The sequence below is a fragment of the Leptosomus discolor genome, chromosome 9 (assembly GCF_034619465.1).
Source record: "Leptosomus discolor isolate bLepDis1 chromosome 9, bLepDis1.hap2, whole genome shotgun sequence".
NCBI classification, from domain to species: Eukaryota; Metazoa; Chordata; class Aves; order Leptosomiformes; family Leptosomidae; genus Leptosomus; species Leptosomus discolor.
In genome coordinates this window covers 32319703-32343340 of record NC_141399.1, presented here as the reverse complement: position 1 = coordinate 32343340, position 23638 = coordinate 32319703, and the positions used below count along the sequence as shown (strand labels likewise).

The window sequence follows — 23638 nt, the reverse complement described above, 5'->3', positions numbered from 1 at the left end:
CTATAAATTAAAGCACCTAATTAAGAAATGAAGCCAATTATTTTGTGATCACATTTCTTTTGTTCTTGTGATGTATTCTGGAAGTTTGAAAGCAAGTTTGACATTCATTACCTTACCTGCCTCTCTGTGATAGCTGTACTGCAAAACACACTTTAACGGCATTTTTCTTTCTCTGAGAAAGGCAGGTGTTTACCCTGTTGAGATGCTTGCAAAACTTATCAGAAGGTTCTAAAGGCAATGTTGTTATTAAGCCTCAGTTTTTATTGTAAGCATTGAAGAAATTTTTACTAGAATGAATGTTTAACTGTCTAGTTCTGTGTAAAATCATTACTGCATTTGATTTAGCAGTATGCGGTTTAATATTAAATTTGAATTAGTCATGGCTTTATTAGAGTTTTGAAGCTGATATTCCTTCCCTCTCCTTTCCTTTACAATTGTAGTTGATACTGTATACTATAATGAATTTTTAAGTGAGATTCTTGTTGGCAGAACTTGGTGTTTTGGTGTTTGACAGATGAATATTCCAGGAAGCTAACTTAGTTCCAATACCGAATTCTTTTAGAAAGGTCTGTGGGTTACACATTGCTGAGCGGGAGGTTTCTTCCCATGAGAACTTTCAGAGAATGTGTGCTAAGCTCAGTGGATTTATGTATTGACAGCAGGAGGTGCCAATAGGTAACTGCTGTGTTTTCTTTCTCTTTTGGCCCTGTCATAAGGGCGGGTCTGAGAGGAGATCTGTGTCTTGTCTGAAGGATGTGGAGTATAATCAGTGGGTGAATGCTCACTGAATTTCATATTCTGCAGGGTTCCTTGTATTGTTGGTCTGTATCAAAGCAGAGTGAAAAACTGTGATTACCCAAATGAAAAGAGAGGACACTGTTCTGTTAGGTGCAGCGAATGGGAATTGTGGCTTTGCATAAAGTTGCGCACGTAAATCCAAACTGTTAAGAGTAGTTTTAAAGCAGTTTTCAAACATCGATAACAGAATGCTAGTTCACATAGAACCTTCTAAGTTCATGATGTCAAATGTAGTTGTAAGTTCAGAAAATGTTAGTATCTGTGCTATAATGGTACTGGTAAGTTATTACTCTTGATGTTACAGGTTCTTTCAAATTAGTATTATGAGAGGGCAGGGTTATGGCCACTGGGAGGAGCTATGGGACTGCTCAGGTGAAATGTTGGGGCACCAACTTCCAATGAATGTGAGCTTCAGCATAGGCTTAACATGGTTTTAATCAAGGTTTGTTATTTGAAACATCTTAAAATACTAACATTTACTTGAGCAGTAAACAGCAAGCACTATCTCTTGATTTGCAAACTAGCCTGTAAGAGCAGTTACTCGTTATTACTTCAATCTAATTTGTCACTCTGAGACAAGAGAAGGTATGCAAGTACTCAGGTGTGTGTTTGCATACCTCTTGCTTTAAAATCCCTTTTTGATCAGTATAGCCACTGTTCCTTCCATTCAAAGGGAATAAATTTGTTGTACTAGATAGTTGCATCTGTCATCAAAACTAAACCATCACATTTTAAAAGGAGTTTGTGGTTGGCAGTTTTTTAGTGGTATAAAACACGATAGATGTGTTGAGGTTTGCTGTAGGAGAAAATACAGAGGTCACCGAATCATCAAGGCAAATCAAAGGAGGACCTTTTATATAGTGCATGCCATCAGGTTTGAGCTGTAGCTTGGACTTCAGTGTAGTTTGGCTGGATATTTGCTACATATTTGTCAAGGTACTAAATCTTTCTACGAGCAGCTAGTGTCGCACTTCCCTTGGAAACCATATTCTGTCTCAATAGAGTGTTGGTACCAAGAGCTTAGTAAACTCAAATTGTTGATGAAGTTAAGATGTTAAGTGGCTACAGGTGGTCATTGCTGACTGTAAGTTGCAATTTAATGTTGAACAACTGTTGAATGTGTAATTTAAATTGCACTCTGAAGTAGTGCAGGTTTTTTCAGGATGTTTCACAGCTGGTAAAACTGTTGGGAAATTTGTATGGATGTAGATAACATAGCTTTCTGTAAAGTTGGTTGTTATGTTGTCCTGATGGAGCTGGATGACATGGGATGTTGGATGTTGCTCCTGGCTGAAGGTGCTATATCTTTTCCATATGAAGCCTCTGAAATGAATCACATCATTGCATAGCAATAACAGGCCTTTGCAGACTGTGTTCATAATATTGTCAGGACATGGGATCGTGTGTCCATCAAGTTCCTAACATAGCTGATCTGCCCTGTCAGACGCAATGGAATTTCAATTTTAAAAGTGTATGTAAAATGGATGATCTGAGGGCAACGGCGCTGGACTGTATTTGGAAATCTTTCTAGTTTTTCGCACAGGGTTTTTCAGGTGATTCAAGTTATATTGCTCTGTATCATTTCTGAGTATATAGCCTCACCACTTCAAGCAAAACCTTTCAAGATCTAGTAATGTCAGAAGTTTACTATTGGAAGAGGAACTAGTCTGTCCTCTGATTTTTTCAAATAAGTTATCTTAATTGTCTTTCTAAATAAAAAATGAGCTTAGGTTTTTGTCTTCTCTAAATCCTGAAATGTTGAATAGGGAAATGACTCTTTCTTTGGGGTAACGAATAAGAGTAGTATCATGAATGATTAATCCCACCAACTTTGGAAGGAGGAGTCTAAAAGGTTGAGATAAAACCTGTGTGGAATTGCATAACATGTCAGTTTATAGTTTCTTTTACCAGAAGCCTTAATGTTTACAACTTACTTTTAGAATTTTGCCACTGGATTTCAAATATTTGGACATGTGCCAAAATAATCTGAAAGTGTGTCTAGCAGTAGTAGTTTAAAAACAGATTTTCAAAATAGTCAACCATATTTTTAGCGTATTAATTTCAGTAATTGTTAAATTTGAAACCAGTGCTGATATCCAGAGATTTGAGGTTGTGTTTTTCCTTTGAAATTCATCTAGCCATACAACAGTTGTTTTAATTCATGTGGTATTATTAATCATTTGTATTACACAATTTTGTAACGTTCAGAACCCTTTTACAAAAAAAAAGTCACTTCTCCTATGAAAAGATTATTGTCTGTTGAAGATATTTTACCATTGAATGTCCTTGTCTTCTTTCTGTTTAGAAGATTACTCTCTTCAAAGCTTCTACCAGACTATTTTCTGGATTTTTTTCCTTTTTAAAGATTGTTCTTCTTACTTTTTTAAATGGAGCTCTAATGTTTTAGAAAATGTATTTTTTGAGAAAACATTTTGTGGCTATTATTTCAGTTAGCTTCTCTCATGATCTGTAACTTCTAGATTTTTATATTTACCCCTTGTATCTGTTTGGGTATTTCTATCTGGACTTTTTTCTTACAGAATATAGGTTTCATCACAGACTTATATTTTACTAGTTTTCCTAAGGGGCAGGGCGGGGAATTTGTATGTGATTAAGAATATAATTCTCTCCTGAAGTTGCTGCTCATTTTTTGCTTGCCACTGCATTGTCTGGTTAGGATAGCTTCTTTCCTACGATTAATTTGTGTCTTCATTTAAGCATCTCACTTAAGCAAAGAAGAATTTCTGCTGTACATGTAGCTTATGCACCCTACACTCAGTTGTCCTTGTTAAGTAATAGCCAATTCCAGAGTCAATTGCACAAGTTTTGTAACTGTGAAACATACTCGGATTACTATCCTGTAACATAGAGACAAATAAGCTTTTTGGTTTATAATACGTATTTGTCATTGTAGCCAATTTCACTGTAATCAGTTATGTTCATGTGTAGAAATAATTTGCAAAGTGTACACCTGACCACTGTGTATGACAATGGAAAGTAACTGCAGATAGACACTTTGCTTAAGTGCTCTGAGAATGGTGCCAAAGGACTCCTGCATACTTATAGGAAAGTGGTTTTGATCATCACTTTTAAAGAGACATCATTTTGGGAACAAAATTCTTACTGTTTAATTTAGTGCTGTTTGTTGTAATTGTTTTCACCATTAGTATTAGATTAAGGTAGTTTTAAAAAATGACTTGCCTGTAGCTGGTGGTAAAGCAGGTAATCATTAACAGATTGATCACATGGTAAAAGGAGGAGGACCAATGTGTTGCAGTGAAATCGTAGGGAGGCTTGCAAATACAGTATTGGTAAATTTCCTGCATATACTTCTGAAGTTACATAGCCCTTGAAAATTAATTAGCATTTAAACAAACTCATAAACAAGAATTGATAAGGCTTTAAAAACTGGAAGAGGAACAGTTGAAAACAAAATAGATGGTCTGAGTCATTCATGAAGAGTAAAATTGACTTTCAGCTTCTATATTGCAGAGTACTGGCTTTTAACATAGCCGGTATCAAATTAAGGTACTGCAATGAAGTCTGTGTTTACATTTGAAAAATGAAAACTATTTTTTAAAAAAAGTGATATTAAGTATAAAATTATTTCTGATATATAAAATATTATTATTCCTACAGACTTAATATTGAGTCACTGAAAGGTCTGTATTGACATATCATTTGCAAATAAGGTATCCCTTACTCTGGCAGTGTAAGAAGACTGTTCATTCTACGGTTCTCAAGTAGCACTGATGCAAATCAGTGGTGAAGAGTTTGGGAACTGTCTAGAAACTAATCAAGGGAAGGGTAGAACAATTTCAAACCCAAATGCTAATAGGTTATCAAGCATGTTTGAAAGCTTGTTGAATAGGAGAAGTATAATAAAAATCATTGTGTAAATAGAGGGCAGTTCATCTGATTGTGTTTTGTTCAGGAAACATCTTTAAGAGCACGTAATGCCTGGAACAAACCTAAACTTAATTCAGTCTGATTGTCACAAAAGTCTGCTAGCATTGTCTTTAATTTGGCTATTGCAGATACTAGTTATTAACTTTGGAGATGTCATTTTTGTTTCAGATTGAGCCTCAAGAGATAGCAGAAAACAGCTTTTGGGTAAAAGCTGAAGAAGATAAATATGAAAACCCGGAACTGTTTGCAAAGTTGGCGCTTACCTTTGGAACACAGATGAAAGGTATATTCTTCTTTTACTTTGTGTTAACCTTTTGTTGAGTTTTAAACTGCGTGATGACAGCCTCTTCTATGCTTTGTGCAATACCATGGAATTCATATAATGGCTTTGTAGCAGGAAGATGATTTAAAATGTACATTTTTATTAAGCATGGCAGTCTGTTACAAGAATTGCTCCTCCCTCACTTCACAGCATAAGGCTAGGAACCTTTTGTAATAATACCTCTTAAAAGTGCAGGGTGTGCTGCAGATGGATGTAAATTTTTTTCAACTTAATTTGTGATTACATTTAAACTCTAATCCCCAAATCATGCTCATCTGCATTAATACTCCTACCTGCAGGAGCTGTAAGTTGTCAGATTCTTCTAGGTATTCCACACGTGGAGGGTTTGTTGTGTAACAGAAATATGCTTGCTTGTATCACTCTGCTAAATCAAAATCTTCAACGTAGCAATTACAATATGCAGTTGAATCACAAAGTCAGAACTCAACAATATGCCTACAGTCATGATTCTTGATATGTGGGTTGAAACCATAGTTCTCTTCAAAGTTCTTGTGCTTGTGTCCTTAGCCTTTCCTTTTTTTTAAAAAAAATTTTTGAATACTATATGCAGCTCTCATTTAATAAAAAGTCTTTAAATATACTCCTTTACTTAGTATTTAAATTTGTGTTGTGTAATCTGATGTATCCTCCTCCCAAAGCTATATACAGTTAAACTGCAATGAATGATGCAAGTTAGTTTTCAAAGGGTTGAATGGGTGAGTGCACACTCTTTAAACTGTTCGCATGATACCATGGGAAAGTGTCAGATAGTCTACCAATTTTTCTTGGAACATAGTGTGAAATGGGTCTGATTGACTACTAGAGAGAACAATACAGGGAGAATAATAACTATGCTGGACCTTTCTGTCAAGTGTAACAGGCTGCTCAGTATGTTGTGTAAATAGCTCTTCTGCTATTGGTTTTAGATGAAAAAAAAATCATTAATTTATCAAGCACTTGAGTAAGAGTTATGATGATAATATTTATATCTTAATTTGGGAATGCAGTTACTAACAACAGAGTATTGGTTATAATTTTGATACTTTACTACCACCCTCTGCTCTTTCTGGCTTTTCAAATGGTCTTTGAGTACTTCTGAAGCTGCACACAGCCTCTTCCAAGTCTTTTCAGCATTATCCATGGTTAATGGTCAGTTGATCGGGATTTCATATATGGCAATATACCAGTTATTTGTTTCAGGCACTGAAAAGAAGCAAGTACTGTTGAAGTATGGTTACCTAGGAGCTAGAAAGGAAACCAACAAATTGGAGTCTAGGAAGTGGTAGATACTGAAAGAATGAATTCCTCGTCTAGCTACAAATCTTTTGTTCATTTATCACGCAGTTAGAACATGATACACCTTCTTGAAGGTGGACGGAGTCAGGATATATCAAGTGTTCATAGGCCAAATCTGAATAAGCAAACACATTTATGATTTTGAAGTGAATGTGTGTACTGGCTGTAAGCATTTTTATGCTGCTGTCTTTTTTTTTTCACTAACTTTTTGGTTTTGAGAATTAATAATTCATGTGATGCTTTGTATCTTAACCATAGGGAGTCTTCAGTTTTAATTCGAATTACTAGAATGCTTTCACTTCTGTCAATTACTTGAGGATTTTATTACTTCAAAATTAAGTTACATTGCACAGAGACTTGTGATATCCTGGCTGTTGGATCATTTTCAGGGGTAAGAACTGCAGTTTATACTAATACAGTGTTTGAAAAGTTAACTCAGCTTAAGGAAGGTCTCTGAGGACCATAACTTTCCTGAAACATTTCTTGAGTAGATTCCTTGAGTTATTTCTGGATGTGTTCTTGTTCTGTGCTCTTTTGAAACCGCTTCAAAGAGTTAGTTATAGCTGTGAGTTGTGTAAGATAAATATACGACTCTTTCACTCAGAGCTCATGCTTTTTTCAGTAGTCACTGAATTTGAGCCATTAGTATTCTGCTTTTACAATGCTTCCCACTTTCTGCTGTGAACGTTCAGATGATACATGCAGTAATACAAAAGCGTAATCTGCAGTAATTTAACATGTTTTTCCGTAGTGAAGCTTGATAGACCCTTGGTTTATAGCATCTCAGTGAGGTTAAAATGATGTGGACTTTGTCACTGGTTTTAGTCTGATGGCAAGACAGGAAAACCTTTAAAGGATAGAACCCCTAGCAGCAGATAACACTTACAATGGAATTGAACCATTCTTAATGAAAAGGACAAGCTTCTGCCTTGAGAGCTGTCTTCTTTCATCGGAAATGTGAAGAAATGTTTCTGAATTCCTGAAAAGCTTCTTCATTAAAAATGCTGAAAAATCTTTCTTGAAATTTTGACACAGCTGTCGGCTTCATATGAGAAGAAATTCTTGTTGATGTAGTCGCACAGTTCTAAAACTATGAAAACCAGAAATTCGCCAGATAGCTTATGGTGGTGATAGCCTTGCAGGTATTTTTCCTGCTCTTCATTATTTTGTTCTCCGTTAATGGTTGTAGAAAATAACATGCCATAACAAAGGATGGGAAGACTGCTAGTAGATATTACCCAGGATATTAAAATCTTATTTGGCTGACTAGTAGAGGAAGTTAGTATTGCCTGTCTTTGGGTTCAAGTTTTTCCTGAGACTTGAAAACCTACTAGAAGTCGAGTCTCGGAGCATTTATTGCAGCACAGGCTTAAATAATTGCATTCCACAAGCAACGTTTTTCTGCAACTGCTATCTGGAAACAGTATCATTAAAAGGTATTCATGATTTTTCCTCACCTTTTACCTTAACAGCCACAGGCCGCTTAATAATCCCCAAAATACTTATTTTAAGCATTATCTAGGATCAAATTTCTCTTCTACTTTAGTCCCATTTCTTGCTGTGGTCTCCTAACGCATTATAGGAGAATGATAAACAAATAGAAATGCATTTTGTATTCTCTTGATAGCACAATCAGAACGTAAAACAAATAAATGGATAAGTGGAAGAAAACTGACAATTGCCAAAAGCAATTGTGATGACTTGGTGTTTACTATCTTGTATTTCACGGCATTTTGGAATGCCAATGGGAATAGTAACTGAAGTAAAACAAATGATAGCAATATACACGCTTACTAAAAATTTGTAATTCCATATAGGTTGCAGCACTGAAATTTGATTAAACCTCTGAATTCTATTAATGATTTTTCTGGCACAGTGAGAATGAAACTTTGGTGTTTTTCCTCATTTAACGTAATTTTGTTTTAAAATGCTCCAAGTTACTAAACTTCATTTTGGTTGTCCCTAAATTATGTACTGCCTTGTTATCGGAGTACCACCTGTTTTCAAGGAAGGCAGCGAAAGCTACAGGGAAGCGGTACTTTTGGAGACTAAAAGTGTGTGTGTGTGTGTCATAAGAACATACTTCTGAAACACAGCGTTCATTAGTTAACGAACTGTTGCATTCATCAGTTAGCTGCTTGTAAAATGTAAGAATGTTTAATCACAGAGCATCAGGAACAAACAGGAATGCTCCCTGACTGGTAAAATAATTTTACTTCAAATACACTTAGATACAAATTTTATTTTAAAAAGTATGCATGAGATTAAATCTTTACTTGCTACTGTAACATTAGATATTTAATACTGGTGCCCCGTGAATATGTATAATGTATTTAGTTAGGTTCACATCTGCTGACAGTCAAACTGCAGTATTAGGTCTGTGAAGTCAGTTAGTGAGCATGGTTACGAAAACATCTGTTGTACAGGAAGCAATGGAAATGTTAAAAAGTATTCCCTTTCAGACTTCACAGGATTTTGAGATCTTGGAGTTTGAACTAAGTTGACTGAGATGTAATTATTGCTGTCTCAGTACAGTCTGGAAGTACATTCTCCATTTTTCAAGAGAAATACAGATGATCTGAATACCTTTTCAGAGCCTCTGAGAAATGGACTCTAGGGCTTTACGCTTTCATTAAAGATCTTAGATGAGTGTTTTGAGCTTGGAATTATGCTTCCAGATGCAGAGATGGAAACAATGGTTATAGTCTCAAAAAACGTTTTGGCAAGTAAATGATATTCTAGATCAGGCACACTTGAAAATGAACGGGCAGCTGTGGTGGTCAGTAATGAGCTGGGCCATATTAAGATGTAGGACAGTTACTGCATTGTGGGTGGCCATGAAACACATAGATGTGTATTTCCTTGTGTAGCTGCACAGAGGAAAAAAGTAAAGGTGGTGTTAGTTTCCAGTCAGTTACTCGTTTTCTTTGAAGTGGTTCAGTCTAAGAGAGAGTCTAGTATCATCCAGATTTTTTTGTGAATCGTGTGTTGCTTTAAAGTGAAGGAGTGATTTTGCTGGTGAGAACATGCGTCATCTTTTTACAGTTTTTTTGTCATGGCTTGAAATTCGTGCTCAGTAGTATTTGGTTTACAAAATATTATCATCATGAATTGATTTGTGTTTTGATATTTAAATAGCAAGAGGAGGGAATTCTATTGAGGAACTGTTAGCTCAACCATATAATCTTTATTTTTAAAACGGTTAAATCTTACATGCAAACAGTCTCAAGATGAGGGTTTTTTTTTAACAATAGGATAACCTTTACATAGTGGGTTTTTTTCTTTTTAAAACTTATGTGATCATTGTTAAGCTTTGTGTGATCGCATAAATATTTTCTTAATATTCCATAAACTGGAAAGGAATTTTTTTAAAAAAGTGAAATAAACTCAGTGAAGAATCCTTCTTAGCTGGATGACATAGAATCTGTTATGCAATCTGGAGTCATTAATTTCTGTTAATACAGTGAAATAATGGGGTGCATTGTGAACTGAGAATGCCTTCTTGTTGGTATCTTTAGATGATCCCACTATCAAAATTCTAGAATAATAGTAATTTTCTAGTGAGAGGAATATTGTAATGAAGTTGAACAAGAAATTATGCTTAGTATATTAATCCAGTCTGGTTATACATCTCTGGAAGCTTGGGCTACTGCTTTTTGGTGGGGTTGGGGGTGTGTATGTTTGTATTTCTGCAGAATATCTTTAAAAAGACCAGCAACGAAAATGAAGTGTTTAAAATGTTAGTGTTCTTGGCAAAAACCTGCTTAAATAGTTTCAAAGATTTGCTGTTAAGCAGGTCCTATCGTGTTGTGCAGCTAGGACATTACTTTTCTAAATTTTTTGCTTTTGTCGCATAAAATTCTGTCTTTGGCTACCAGTGTAAGGGAAGAGAACACCATCGGCAGCAGTGCAATGTCTGTGGTGCTTTGTGAAATATGATCTTAAAACACCCTATGTTGGTCTTTAATTTTTTGAATATTAAATACGTATATAATTGTATGAGGCGTTTTCTAGCAGGTGAAAGTAAAGGATTGAAATGTTATGGCTCTGTAGATAAGTTATGATATATCATATGCTTGGAGCCTCAGATACACTGAGTATTGTCACATTATTACAAAGTTATCAGGCCTGCTGCTATCAAAATCGCTTTTGACTCTTTGATTGATAGTCTAATTGCAAAAGACTATGAAGCAAGTTAATGCCTACTCCCTAATGGATCATGTTAATTTCTGGCTCTTGTAATTTAGGTTGTGTATTTTGCCAGTCAAGAATGATAGTGGTGCTCTGAAGAAATTAATTATGTGTACAGTAGATCTGTAAAGGTAGTAATTAGTACATAATAGTCTGTAACTACTGGGATTGTTCCAGTACAGAATTCATTATCCATCCAACTTACCTCAAGGGAAGACTTTTCGATCAGGGTTCTGTTGGTTCTTTATGATTAGACTTTTAAAATACAATTCAACCATCATTTTGATATGTTTTCAAAATTGAAGTAAGGTTTTAATAACAGAGTAGTATTTCTCATGCTATGGGAGTTCGAGTGAGAAAGGACAAGAGAAAATACAAACTTGCATTTAAACTATAATTGAAGAAAACGTGAACAAAATATTAAGGTTTTTATTTTTTGTGTGTAAAGTAGTAATATATATGTAATATAAAATATATTAAACAGCTTATTTTAATATGGGTTTGTTTTAGTAATTACAATATGAAAACTTAGATGGCTGTCCAGTCCTACCTTTGATATCTCCCTCCATGTACAACCTTTAGGACTCATCTGTAGCTCAGTTTTAATATATTAGTAATCACGAAAAACTAGTAAAACATTGATTGACTAGTAAAAACATTGATAGGATTAACTAAAATTGAGTTTTAACTTGTTCAGTGCCGGGATTTCAGTATCTGAACTTGTTTTGTTGGTTGAGGAGGAAGAGGGCTGAAATGGGCAACTGTAAGTAGTATGAAAAGGTTATTGGAAAAATTTAAGAAAGAGGATAGCAAACATACGAAAAAAGTTGAAGAGTCATCCAGGGAGACAACATTATTTCTGAGGAAGACACAACATACGACATCATGAGGTTAAGAAAAAGGCGATGTTTAAATAATACTAACTACAGTGACGATATCAACATCCTCTTTTGTCAACATTATTAGTAACGATTATTTGAAGGTGGTAAATAGTTTCTTTTTAAGGCTATAAAGGTTAGACTATAAACAGTTCAGGAAATTGTACTTGTTCAGCACTGTAAGCAGATGGCAATCCTTACCCAAATGAGTTTGTTGTAGACATTATAAGGTAAATGCTATATTTAAATTTGTCGGAAATAGCAAGGGGACTGGCTCTAAAAATAGATGAAGGTGGAGTACTGGCTGTTACTGTATACAGGTGGAATGATAGATGTATGCAGGTGTTGCACTCAGTGTTTTCAAGAACAAAAAGTATATAAACCTTCTATGGATATTTCAACACTTACTATATATCGAAATGTTAAGTCTAATCAGTGTACAGCAAACACCATTATTCCAGTTATATTGATACCAACACTGAAACATAAACTCCTTGTCACCCACCCTTTCTTTTTTCTTATGTTATGCTCACCCATCCTGTGTCCCCCTGAAAAGTGCAGGTCAAATGGTGTTGCAACAAGTCATCAGCTTCTCGAGTTCTTCTCCACAAGCTGTATGGCATTACAGTGGAGATTTTTCTCCTTTTAAGTCTGCTTGGGGATGCTCTAGCTTGCTGGTAAAATACTATTTAAAAGATATTAACAATTATTTTCTAGTGGTATATCATTGACTAGTGCCTTCTGTTTGCATTTGTTTATTGGGGTAGCTTATCAAGACTTCCTTCAGTCCTGGTAAAATTTCTGTACGTTATTCTTCACTGCCTTAAAGTACTCGGATGACTACATTCTAATTAAAGTGAATTATTAAAAAATGAGCTGTGGTAGTCTTTTGGTTGCCACCTACTTTCTGAGGATACGTGACATAAGAAGTCTAAATGTCCACTTTCTTGGAGTAGTGAATTAAAGGCCAGAATGTAGGTGGGCTGCTGTTCCCACCCACTGTAGCTTTTATTTTCCCTTGCTTGCTGCATTCACAAGAATACATTATCATACTTTAAATTTCGATTTTTCTTTAAGAAAACATGCCAGAAAATTTGAATGACTTGCCTACTGTAGTAGTTGAAATTATTCTTTTTCCCCAAGAAGTTCTATAGTACAGCAATATGGAAGACGTAACTGTCTGTATTAAGTTTCTTCACATGTGTTGAACAAATTAGATCGTAGAAACCAGGAAGATGCGATGTCCTTGGTATATTTTTATTAGGCTTTAATTAAAACAGCCCTTCTGGTTTGAACACATTTTGGTGATACATATTAATTCTGTAATATCTGTGTGCAAGTAGTGTAGTCCTACTCATTGGCATCATGCAGAAGATGTTCAAGTTATGTCCACATGTGGAATGCCCATGTGCAGTTTTCAGTGAGTTTTCTTTGAGGCCCTTTTCTTGCTAGTCATTGAGCTGTTGAATGTTTCCAGTAGTTCCTGCATTTTGAACCTTATTGTACATTTCAATTGAGCAAGGTACTTTATGCAAGAAGGGAATGTAGAACGGACTGCCAAATCACCTAGTCAGGAAAGGCATTTTAAAGCAAAGTCTTTTGTGTTCTCCTCTGATATAAAGCAGGCTGATTTTTGATCTCCTGAAGAAAATGGTATGTGATTCTTTTCCTCTGTGAAACCACCTGTTCTTCAAGGATAGTTTGTTGTTTTGCAGGGTTTTTTTTTTTAAATTTCTAGAGTAACTTACACTCTTTGTATTTACACTTCTGCTAGATACTGAGGAGAAGGAGAAAGGAAGTAAGACAGCTTAGTTTCAATGTAAGTCAGTAGACAGTGTTGACTCAGTTAATTTTTTGTTCCTTCGCCTTGCCTCCTCAATGGTTAGCAGGTATGTCTTTCTGACATTAATTTTATTATTTTTAACCCACTCTGTGACCAGTTAGTCTGCTGAAGTGGATAGTGTTCTTTCTTTTATCAGGATGAATGTTTTTCGCTTCAAACAATCCTATTGAAATAATTAAGGTTGCATGCATTAAATGCAGTTTTAAAGTTTTTATTCTGCCAGCAAAGTGATGTAATATTTCAAGACTGATTCTACTTCTGTGCAGTGTTCTTCTGAATATTACAAAGCTTATATTCACTGTTATTTTTAACTGACAAATGACAATGTAAAATATACATCGTTCTTCATCAGCCATTCGTCTTTGCTTGATGTAATGAAACATTCTTAGTGGGGAGAAAAAAGTTTTGTTTATCTTAGTTTTCAGCTGTTTCTTAACGAAGAGATAAGTAGCAGCCGAAGAATGAGGTCAGTGCACCATTAAACTTGAAGAAAAACTTAGCAGTCCATTTACATTTTGTACTTATAAAGAAAAGGAAAAGGGATTAGTACTTTGAAAGAATGGATCTGAATTTGGTATGCTAAGAAGCCCAGATGAAATTCAGCAGATAAATTAAACTTTTACAAGCTTTTGGCCAAAGTTCCTGTAAGAGAGCTGTATGTGTAGGTGTGAGAAGGCAAGTTTCAGTTTAAAACAGCAATCTCTAGTGTTAGACAGATATTTTGCACGAGCTCAACTATATGCATTGCTCTGGTGAAATAAAAATTAAGGAACCCCAAACTCATAATGTATTTGTTTCTGGATTGCAAACTGCAGGTGGCTCCCTTGGTCTTCTAATTAATTCAGGATGTGTATATTTGTTTTCTTTCCCTCCTTGCACTCTTCTTTTCAGAACTATATGAATCCAAACCAAAGGAATGTAGTACTTGGCAGTGTAGGGTCACCAAATGTTTCTGTGTCTTACAGGACTTTAATTTAATTAGATTGCACATGTAAGTAATCAGTCTTTATATCTCAGCTTCACATGGAAGCGAAGCAGGCTGGTTTGTTTTCATCGTTCAGTGCATTTGAAATTGTTGTTATTTCTCAACAGCAGAATAAATTCAAGTACCATGAAGAAAACAAAGAGTTACTAGTTTGCTATTTTTCATCTTTTTTATTTCCTTCTGAACTGGATTTATTGTATAGGTAAACTGTGAGACTCGGGGGTGGAAAAAGCTTTGCATTGTTTGCAACTGATGCCTGAAATTATTACCACTTAGCATAGATTTATATAGGTGTGTCTATATCTGTTGGTTTATATATTTTTATATGTATTTTTTGATTCTTTAATGATCTTAGAATTATTTAAACAATGATCACAGTGAATGCATAAGAATATATTTCTTGATTAAGGAAAAAAATGTTTGTAAATTATTACCAATGAAATAAAATCTTTTTTGCCTGGAATTGTCAGGGGCAGTTTGTACCAGATAATGATAGACAGTCTTGCTACATTTAGAGTATCAAAAGAAAAAAGAAGGGAGGGGGAGGGAAAGACGCATGTGTTCTTAGTATTCAGTTTTGCATCAGGTACTAACGCTTAAATGCAAAGTTGACTCCTTAATATTTCGACTTGATAAAATTTCAATACTTCCATGGAGGAGTACAGTTTCCAAACAGACCCTAGGAATGCTGCCTGTAGTTTTGCTGCAGCCGGGCTATTGTTCAGGAGAATCACAAATGAGGCTTTCCAAGAATTACTTGTATGTATGTTCCTGTCTAATTTTTTTCATGTGAGGAAGCCACTGTGCAAGTGGTAGCTGTTTGATAGCGCCTGCTCCTGTTGAAGGGAGTGTGTGTCTTTTATTTCAAGAGCATGAGTACTGATTTCATTCATCACAGTACAAAAGGATGAGAATGAGAATAGCATTTTGAAGGGGCAAAAACAAACAAAAGCTTTCAATTAGAAGGCAATGTTTGTAAATTCCAAATAGCATTTTAGCACACTTACCTTTCAGTAAGTTAAATGATTCCTTTTCTTATATGGAAAGTAATTTGTAACATTGAGTCACAAAGAATATATATTTTATTTTGAAAAACCATACTATGTCATATCTGTTGGTATGACTACTAGCAATTATACGACTTAATTGCTAGAAGTAGCTTAGAACTTGAATATTCAACCCCAAATTTGTATTTAAAAACCACTGTAATAAAGTCTTCCTCACTTTACTTGGGAGTGCCTGACAGTTCCGTGTTGATTGCATTTAACATTAATTCTACATGATAAAACACAATGTTGTATGATGAAATGTACAGATAGGCATTGTTGTAAATATTACTGAGAACAATGAAGGCTTTCTTTTCGTAAATTACTTTCCTGATGCTAATATTTTGACCACAATTTTTTTTTTTTTTCCTATGGTGGACTAAACTGAGGCAGCACTGATATTTTGTGAAGACTTTCTTTTGAAATATACAGGAAGCTTGAAATTTTTTTTTTTTTTTTTTTTTTTTCCCCGGTTTGGGACTGTAGAGTTTTTGGCATGTGACAGTGAATGAAGAATATCACAGATAAAAAAAAATTATTTAGACTTTCTTAGAAGTTACAATAAGTCTCAATTTTGTTATTTTTGTTTTGTGTATTGCCACCTTTTCCTGTAAAATCTTACGTAAATAATGCTTTCAGAGTGATCATGCCTTAGGGTTGAACGGGTGCAGGAATTTTATTGGGGATCTTGGGCTGTAGTATGCTTCAGTTATGTCTCACTTAGGACTCTTCTTTTAAAAGCTTTGTGGTATATTCAAAAGGGAAAAAATTAATCAAGGGCAGGTCAGACATGCAAGTTGCCTGATTTCCTATTTGGTATTCCTGGAGCTTGCTTTCTTCACATATACAATAGGAGAAGTTAGTATATATTTTAGAGTTTGGTGTTGTGTGTTGGTGTTGTATCAGAAGGGTTTGAACTGAGTAGTTTGGGTATTATCTTGGTTAGTATTTGCCCTGGTTTGGGTTAAAACAGAACTAATTCTGTTTCAGTTATTTTACTTTTCAGTTAAGTCTCCTCTAACTAACGGCATTTTCTGAAACAGCAGCATGTTTTTCCAGACAGTGACTGCTTCTAGCAGTGATAAGGCCTGATGTTTATAGTTCGTACTATGGGAATGGGATGCAGAGAGGCCTTTGCTTATACTTGTTCTCGTAGTGACCAAGGTCACTGCTAAATCTTGTACTCCGTGTTGAGGTGTCGGGAGTGAAAAGGGTCACAAGCACGAAAAAGGTCGCACCTGCAGGGAGGAGCGAACCGGACAGGTGACCCAAACCTGACCAACAGAGTATTCCATCCCATAGACGTCATATTCAGTATAAAGCTGAGAGGTCACGAGGGTCTCACTCTCTTCTTCGATGGCCAACGTCTGTGAAGGACTCTCTGTTCTTCTGTCGTCGATCCCGATCCGTGCATCCCTGAATCCAGTGCCTGAGTCCAGCTCCTGCATCCCGTCCCTGTCTGCTGCCGAGTCCAGCCTGGGACTGCCCCAGTGCCAGCCCTGCAGTGTGGTGGTGATGTATTGTCATCAGGGTGGGGGGAGTTGGGTTCAGGATTGGTGTTGTATATATTTGTACATATTGTATATATTTCATTATCTCCTTATTCTTATTATTATCTTTTCTTTTATTGTTATTGTTCCATTAAAGCTGTTTCAGTTTTCTTTTCCAAACTGTAAAGTCTCTCTCCCTTGTTCTTTTCCTTTTCCCTTTTGGGAGGGGAGAGGGGTTAACAGAGAGCATCTTGGAATTCGTTACTGGCCGGCCCAGACTGAACCCTTGACAACATTATGCAAAGAAATGTAATAATGGCAGCTTCAGAAATACAAATAGTAGTCTGTGAGTTAATTATATTCCAATTAAGAGACAGGTGGGAAATACTTTGAGGTCTGAGATATGAAAGTTGCTAGCTTTATTCATTGACTGGTTTGAGGTCTATTGTAATGCATCATTTCACGCAATTCCTATAGAAATTGAGTTCATTTTGAAAATCAGCATTATATTTGTTCTAAATCCAGATCAAACGCTGTAATGTGGAGGCAACTCTTTCAATTTTAGTTTAATTGACATTGCTTAACCCTTTTGAAATGTCACTAGGACAAGTTAATCTTACTCACTGGAGGCTGGAGAAGCAAGGATACAAAATAAGAAAAGCTGCTAGTTATTCTTGACTGTATTACTTGTACAGATACATGCTGTTTATCTGCCAGTTCTAGTGCTAAATGTGAATCTGAGATTGTAGAGGATGTCACATGTATGCTTGCTGTAAGACCATCCATTTGATCAAGAAAGCTGTGGAACCAAAAGTCTTTCTGAAGAGTGTTCATAAAGAAACCCCCGCTACTCGTCTTTATGCAAGTTTAAATTAGTAATTTTGACAAAAAGCTTCAGCAGTAGAATTTAAGGAACGATATTTTTTTTTTTTTTTCTGAACTATGATAGTTTTACTATAAGTTTTTCTGCTTGAGTATGATAATTTTGCTGCTTGAGTAATTTTAAATATGTAAATTTTGGGAACTGTTTGGTAATTCTGAAACTGTAATAAATTGGTGAACCTCTTGTATTATTTCATTCATGAAAAGCTGATACTAGAAATGCTAAGAACTGGTTTTCAGGAAGTGTCATTGCTGTGGGAGTTGTGGTGAACTTGTAGTGTTTTCTGTTAAAGGCTGGAAAGTAACAATACTGGAAGGAGAACAGCTGTGTATTGTCTTAAAAAGTCTCTTGTATGTGTTTTTAATAATAATGTGATTGAGCTGTCTTAGTTACAATGTCTTATATTTCCAGTGATAATTTATGGAATTAATGTATTAATTTGTTAGGCCCAAGTTGTTAGAATTTAAAAATTAAAATCTTGAAGAGGAAGGATGGAAGAGTTAATTCTGACTATAAAGAAAAGTTAAGGGGAGGTAAATTCTCAAAGGCATGCATTGGGTGTGTGGTGTGGCTTTTTTGGTGGTGTTTTTTTTTTTTTTTTCTGCATTTGGTGTCTCAGAGGTCCCTATTAGAAAAGAGTAAGGACCACTACTTGTCATACAGAGAGAAATGTATGTTACCCACATACATAATTTTGGAATTCCAGCCTGCTGTGCGATAACTCTGTTAGTAGTTAGTACGTTCTGTACCTACTATATGTCTTGTTTTTCTAAGGGAAAGAGAGTTAGTGTTCGTAGTAGCTTTATAAAGTACAGCAGAGGAAGAAAAGCAGTTTTGTATTCTGAAATGTCTATTTCAGTCTCAGTGATGCAGTGCTCAAATAAACTATAGAACATTTAACGAGCAGTTGAGGACACAGACACAGGACGTACTAGGCACACCAGGGAAAGGGATTGTGTGCAAAGACTAATTAGCGTGAAATATGAATACATTCAGGAAGCAGTCTTGATCTATAATGCTCTTACAGAGAGTATTTTGTTGTATGAATTCATCGAAAAAGAAATTCAGAAGTTGAACAGAAAAGAGAATCTGTGTTGAACAGAAAAAAGAAACGGGTTTCGTTTGTTTATAAAGAAATAAAGAACTGTATTCCTGGAATAAAACACGTTCTGTATAAATAGGCAAAAAGGCTTAGGATGAAAAGAGTGCTTTCTCTAATGTCAAAACAGAAAAAATAACCCGCAAAAGACACTTTTCTTCAAGTATTTTGTTGCAAGGGAATTTGTTAGATACTAGAAAAATCTATTTAATTTGAAGGTAGTTACTTGGAACATGATTAAATAGCCCGTTCCATGGATTTTACAGTAATTTTTTGTTAAATGAACTGTTAAGATTATCTGCTGGAAATTTTCCTAAAGTGTGACCTAACTTTCATGTGTAAATATTGGTATCTGTATGTGCATATACATAAAATACACTGATAATGAGTTGGCAGTCAATCACTTGTCGCTTGTAGATCTGTGTGCTATAATTCCAAGCTGGATGGTTTTAAAACAATGTCTTCTGCTTCTGATGTGTTATTTGTAGCTGTAGCTGTGTTTTCTGGAAGCTTTCTCAATATTGTTGAAGGAAGCTCTAGTGCGGGTTCTTCAGCTGAAGTCAAGTCATGCAGGTGGCTATGAATTTGTGACCGAAGTGAAGGTGGGAGGAGAAAAAAAGTCTGGAGGAAAGGATGGAAAACAAATCAGTGTGCTGGTTTTGACTGGGAGAGAGTTAATTTTCTTCTCAGTAGCTGGTATGGGGCTGTGTTTTGGATTTGTGCTGAAAATGGTGTTGATCCCACAGGGATGGTTTAGTTATAGCTGAGCAGTGCTGACAGAGAGTCAAGGCCCTTTCTGCTCCTCACCCCAGCCCACCTGTGAGCAGGCTGGGGGTGCACAAGGAGCTGGGAGGGGACACAGCCAGGACAGCTGACCTCAGCTGACCAAAGGGATATCCCAGACCGTATGACGTCACACTCGGCATATAAAGCTGGGGGAATAAGAAGGAAGAGGGGGGACATTCGGAGTGATGGTGTTTGTCTTCCCAAGTCACGGTTATGTGTGATGGAGCCCTGCTCTCCTGGAGATGGGTGCGCGCCTGCCTGCTGATGGGAAGTGGGGAATGAATTCCTTGTTTTGCCTTGTGTGTGCATATGGCTTTTGCTTTACCTGGTAAACTGTCTTTATCTCAACCCACAAGTTCTCTCACTTTTCTTCTTCCAGTTCTTTCCTCCATCCTGCTGCAGGGGGAGCGAGCAAGCTGCTGCATGGGGCTTAGTTGCTGGCTGGGGTTACACCATGACAATCAACTACTTACCAGGGAAATTCTTGCTAACTTTTAAATAAACTATGCACCTATGCTTCAATATCCTGAAAGCTTCCAGCGGAGTTCCAGGAATAACAGTTTAGTTTTTTAAATAAATAAAAACACACCATAAACAAAGATGTAGTTATAAGCAAAACTTATGGCCTTACTTGTAAAATAATTCTAAGTCTGTATTAAAGAGATATTCCCTCCATTTTGCAATAGAACCATAGCTAGTAGATACTATATTACTTCCTAAGTGTGCTTACTCTCAAATTTCTCTTATATAAAATACAATGTGATGTTTCTCCATAAAAGTGTAAGCTGAACAAAATGTGGTCTGAACAAAATGTTGTGCTGACCTACAATGATGCTGTAATTACTAAAGATGCTTCCTTCTCCATCCCTGTTGGTTTTATGTGCAAAACGGATTTTTCTTCCTTTATTGGTGACCAAAAGAAACAAATTAAAAAAAATTCCTCATCTGCTTTTGAGATTGCTACTTTGATCTTATTGGTAGTTGTTTCGACTGTAGTGCTATTAGTATGGCTATATCTGCCATTGCAAGAATTTCTGCCGTATATACATAGAGAAGGGACAGATCTGTTATCTAAATTAATAAAGGTTCTTTGGAGAAAGACAAATTAAATTATCTAAAGGATTAGAAGGTAACAGTCATGCTATTAAGTTTCTGAATTCATTGATAAATTGAAAATAACTAGGTACATAGGTATTAACACAGATAAAAAGCTGACAATTTTGTTGAGTTATTGAATTACTTGTTAATGATCTTTTAAAGGATGTAGAATTGAAATGAAAATTTTGTATACTTTGTAAATGTTGTGTCTTGTGCAGTTGTGAGAAACTGAAACATCTCTGAAACTTCATTCTTTCAGATACCTTTTTCTGTTCTGTAAGGTGGGTATGTGTATATATATATTTATATATATATATATTATTTGAAAATACTGTTACGGTTTTTTACATTTGATTTCCCAATGTGAAGAGGCAGATCAATAAGAAATGTATGGCTTAAAGACTTTTTAAAAGCAAAAAAGTCCACATGGTAATCTGGCAGATTTTTTTAAGTCGATGTGGAATTATCTGTTAGTTGCGTATTCTGCAGAGTAGTATGTGTGGAAAAAGTTTAGAGGTTTTCCTTTTGACATTTTTTGGTTTTGCATTTAAGACATTTGAATCATTACCAGGGAGACGCTGCCTTCTTAATGAGTCATTTTAGCTAAATTTTGCTTATGCTGGTAATATAAAGGTAAGCAGAGCATAGCTTACATCTGCTAGATTTAGAATATACTGTGGATTCTGTATGTGCACATGCTTAAAACAAGCTGAGGTGAACAGTGAAACCTGAGTATGTGGGTAAAGGTGAGAGACGGGTAATTGTGTGCTTCTGGACTATTTTTAGTCTGCTACAACGCAAGTGGCTTAATGTAGTACTCTGGTAGGTCCCCTAAGACTAATCCTGTAATGTGGAAGTAATTTATCTTTTACCTCTTCAAGGCAGATAATCATTGCACATGTATTCAGTGAGCCCCTGGGTGTTTTCAACACACTTCGAGATTCTTGGGTCCCAAGAAAGCTTTTTGAAGGTGAATCTGTTAGAAGGTGGTAGTAACATATACAATCATACAGGGTTGTCTTCAGGCTGATTGAATCCAGTGTTTTGTCTTTGGCAGGTGACTGAGAGCTGATGCTTAGGCAAAAGAGTAAATATATATTAATATATATTAAGTGTCTGTCTCCATATGTACATAGATAGAATAAACTAAATAGTGATACTTCCCAGCTTCCAACAGTTGGCAGTTTTTTTTTTTTTTCTAAGCCAGAGGTCACATTTTTATATGTGGTAAAGTCTTCATTGTGTTTTGTATTCGGTGAACTCATGATCTTATCATAGAATCATAGAATGCTTTGGGTTGGAAGGGACCTCAAGGATCATCTAGTTCCAACCCCCTGCCATGGCAGGGACACCTCCCAGTAGACCAGGTTGCTCAAGGCTCCATCTGACCTGGTCTTGAACACTTCCAGGGACGGAGCATCAACAGCTTCCTTAGGTGACCTGTTCCAGTGTTTCACCCCCTTCAGGGTGGAAAACTTCCCTTATATCTAGTCTAAACCTGCACTCTCCCAGCTTCTAACCGTTACCCCTTGTCCTATCACTACATGCCCCTGTAAAAAGTCCCCTCTAACCTTCAGGTACTGGAAGACCACTATAAGGTCTCCCCGGAACCTTCTCTTTTCCAGGCTGAACAAGCCCAGCTTTCTCAGCCTGTGCTTGTAGGAAAGGTGTTTCAACCCTCCGGCCATCTTGATGGCCCTCTGGACTCGCACCAGCAGCTCCATGTCTGTCTTGTGTTGGAGGCTCCAGAGCTGGATGAGGTACTCCAGGTGGGGTCTCACGAGGGCAGAGTAAAAGGGCAGAATCACCTCCCTCAACCTGCTGGCCGCACTTCTTTTGATGCAGCCCAGGATACGGTTGACCTTTTGGGCTGCAAATGAACAGTATTGGCTCATGTTCATCTTATCATCCACCAGCACTCCCAGGTGCTTCTCCCCAGGGCTGCTCTCAATCCACTCATTGCCCAGCCTGTATCTGTGCTTGGGATTGCTTCAACCCAGGTGCAGGACCTTGCACTTGGCCTTGTTAAACTTCATGAGGTTGGCCTGGGCCTACTTCTCAAGGCTGTCAAGGTCTCTCTGAATGGCCTCCCTTCCCTCCAGTGTGTTGACCTCATCACGCAACTTGGTGTAGTTTGCAAACTTGCTGAGGGTGCGCTCAGTGCCATTGTCCAGGTCACTGACAAAGATGTTAAATAGCACTGGTCCCAATACCTATCCCTGAGGAGCGCTGCTTGTCACCGGACTCCACTTAGACGTCGAGCTATTGATCACAACTCTTTGAGTGCAACCTTCCAGTCAATTCCTTAGCTACTGAGTGGTCCATCTGTCGAATCCATGTCTTTCCAATTTGAAGACCAGGATGTTGTGCACAACAGTGTTGAAGGCTTTGCACAAGTCCAGATAGATGATATGAGTTGCTCTTCCCTTGTCAAATGATGCTGTAACTCCATAAAAGGCCACCAGATTTGTCAGGCAGGATTTTCCCTTGGTGAAGCTATGTTGGTTGCCACCAATGACCTCCATGTTTTCCGTGTGCCATAGCAGAGCCTTCAGGAGGATCTGCTCCATGATCTTGCCAGGCACAGAGGTGCGACTGACTGGCCTGTAGTTGCCAGAGTCCCTTTTGGAAAATGGGGGTGATGTTTCCCCTTTTCCAGTCAGTGGGCACTTCACCAGACTGCCATGACTTCTCAAATATGATGGAAAGTGGCCTGGCAACTTGGTCTGCCAGTTCTCTCAGGATCTGTGGATGGATCTCATCAGGTCCCATGGACTTGTATACCTTCAGCTTCTTTAGATAGTCACAAACCTGCTCATCACTTGCAGTGGGCAGATCTCCCTTCTCCCAGTCCCTGCCTTTGGCTTCTGCAGCTTGGACAGTGTGGCTAGAGCCCTTGCCGGTGAAGACAGAAGCAAATAGTCAGTGAGAACCTCAACCTTCTCCATATCCCTCGTGACCAGTTCTCCTGTTCCCTTCTGGAGAGGACCTACAGCTTCCCTAGTCTTTAGCAT

General features: G+C 36.8%; 1 protein-coding gene across 1 annotated transcript in view; it reads left to right on the top strand.

Annotated features, from left to right (window-relative positions):
- The window catches only part of DIAPH2 (diaphanous related formin 2), a 248566-nt gene that overhangs the window by 52130 nt on the left and 172798 nt on the right, over positions 1-23638 (top strand). Inside the window, exon 18 of the mRNA XM_086470539.1 lies at positions 4876-4990. Within this exon, the coding sequence (XP_086326665.1) occupies positions 4876-4990 (115 nt within the window). The remainder of the gene's footprint in view (positions 1-4875; positions 4991-23638) is intronic.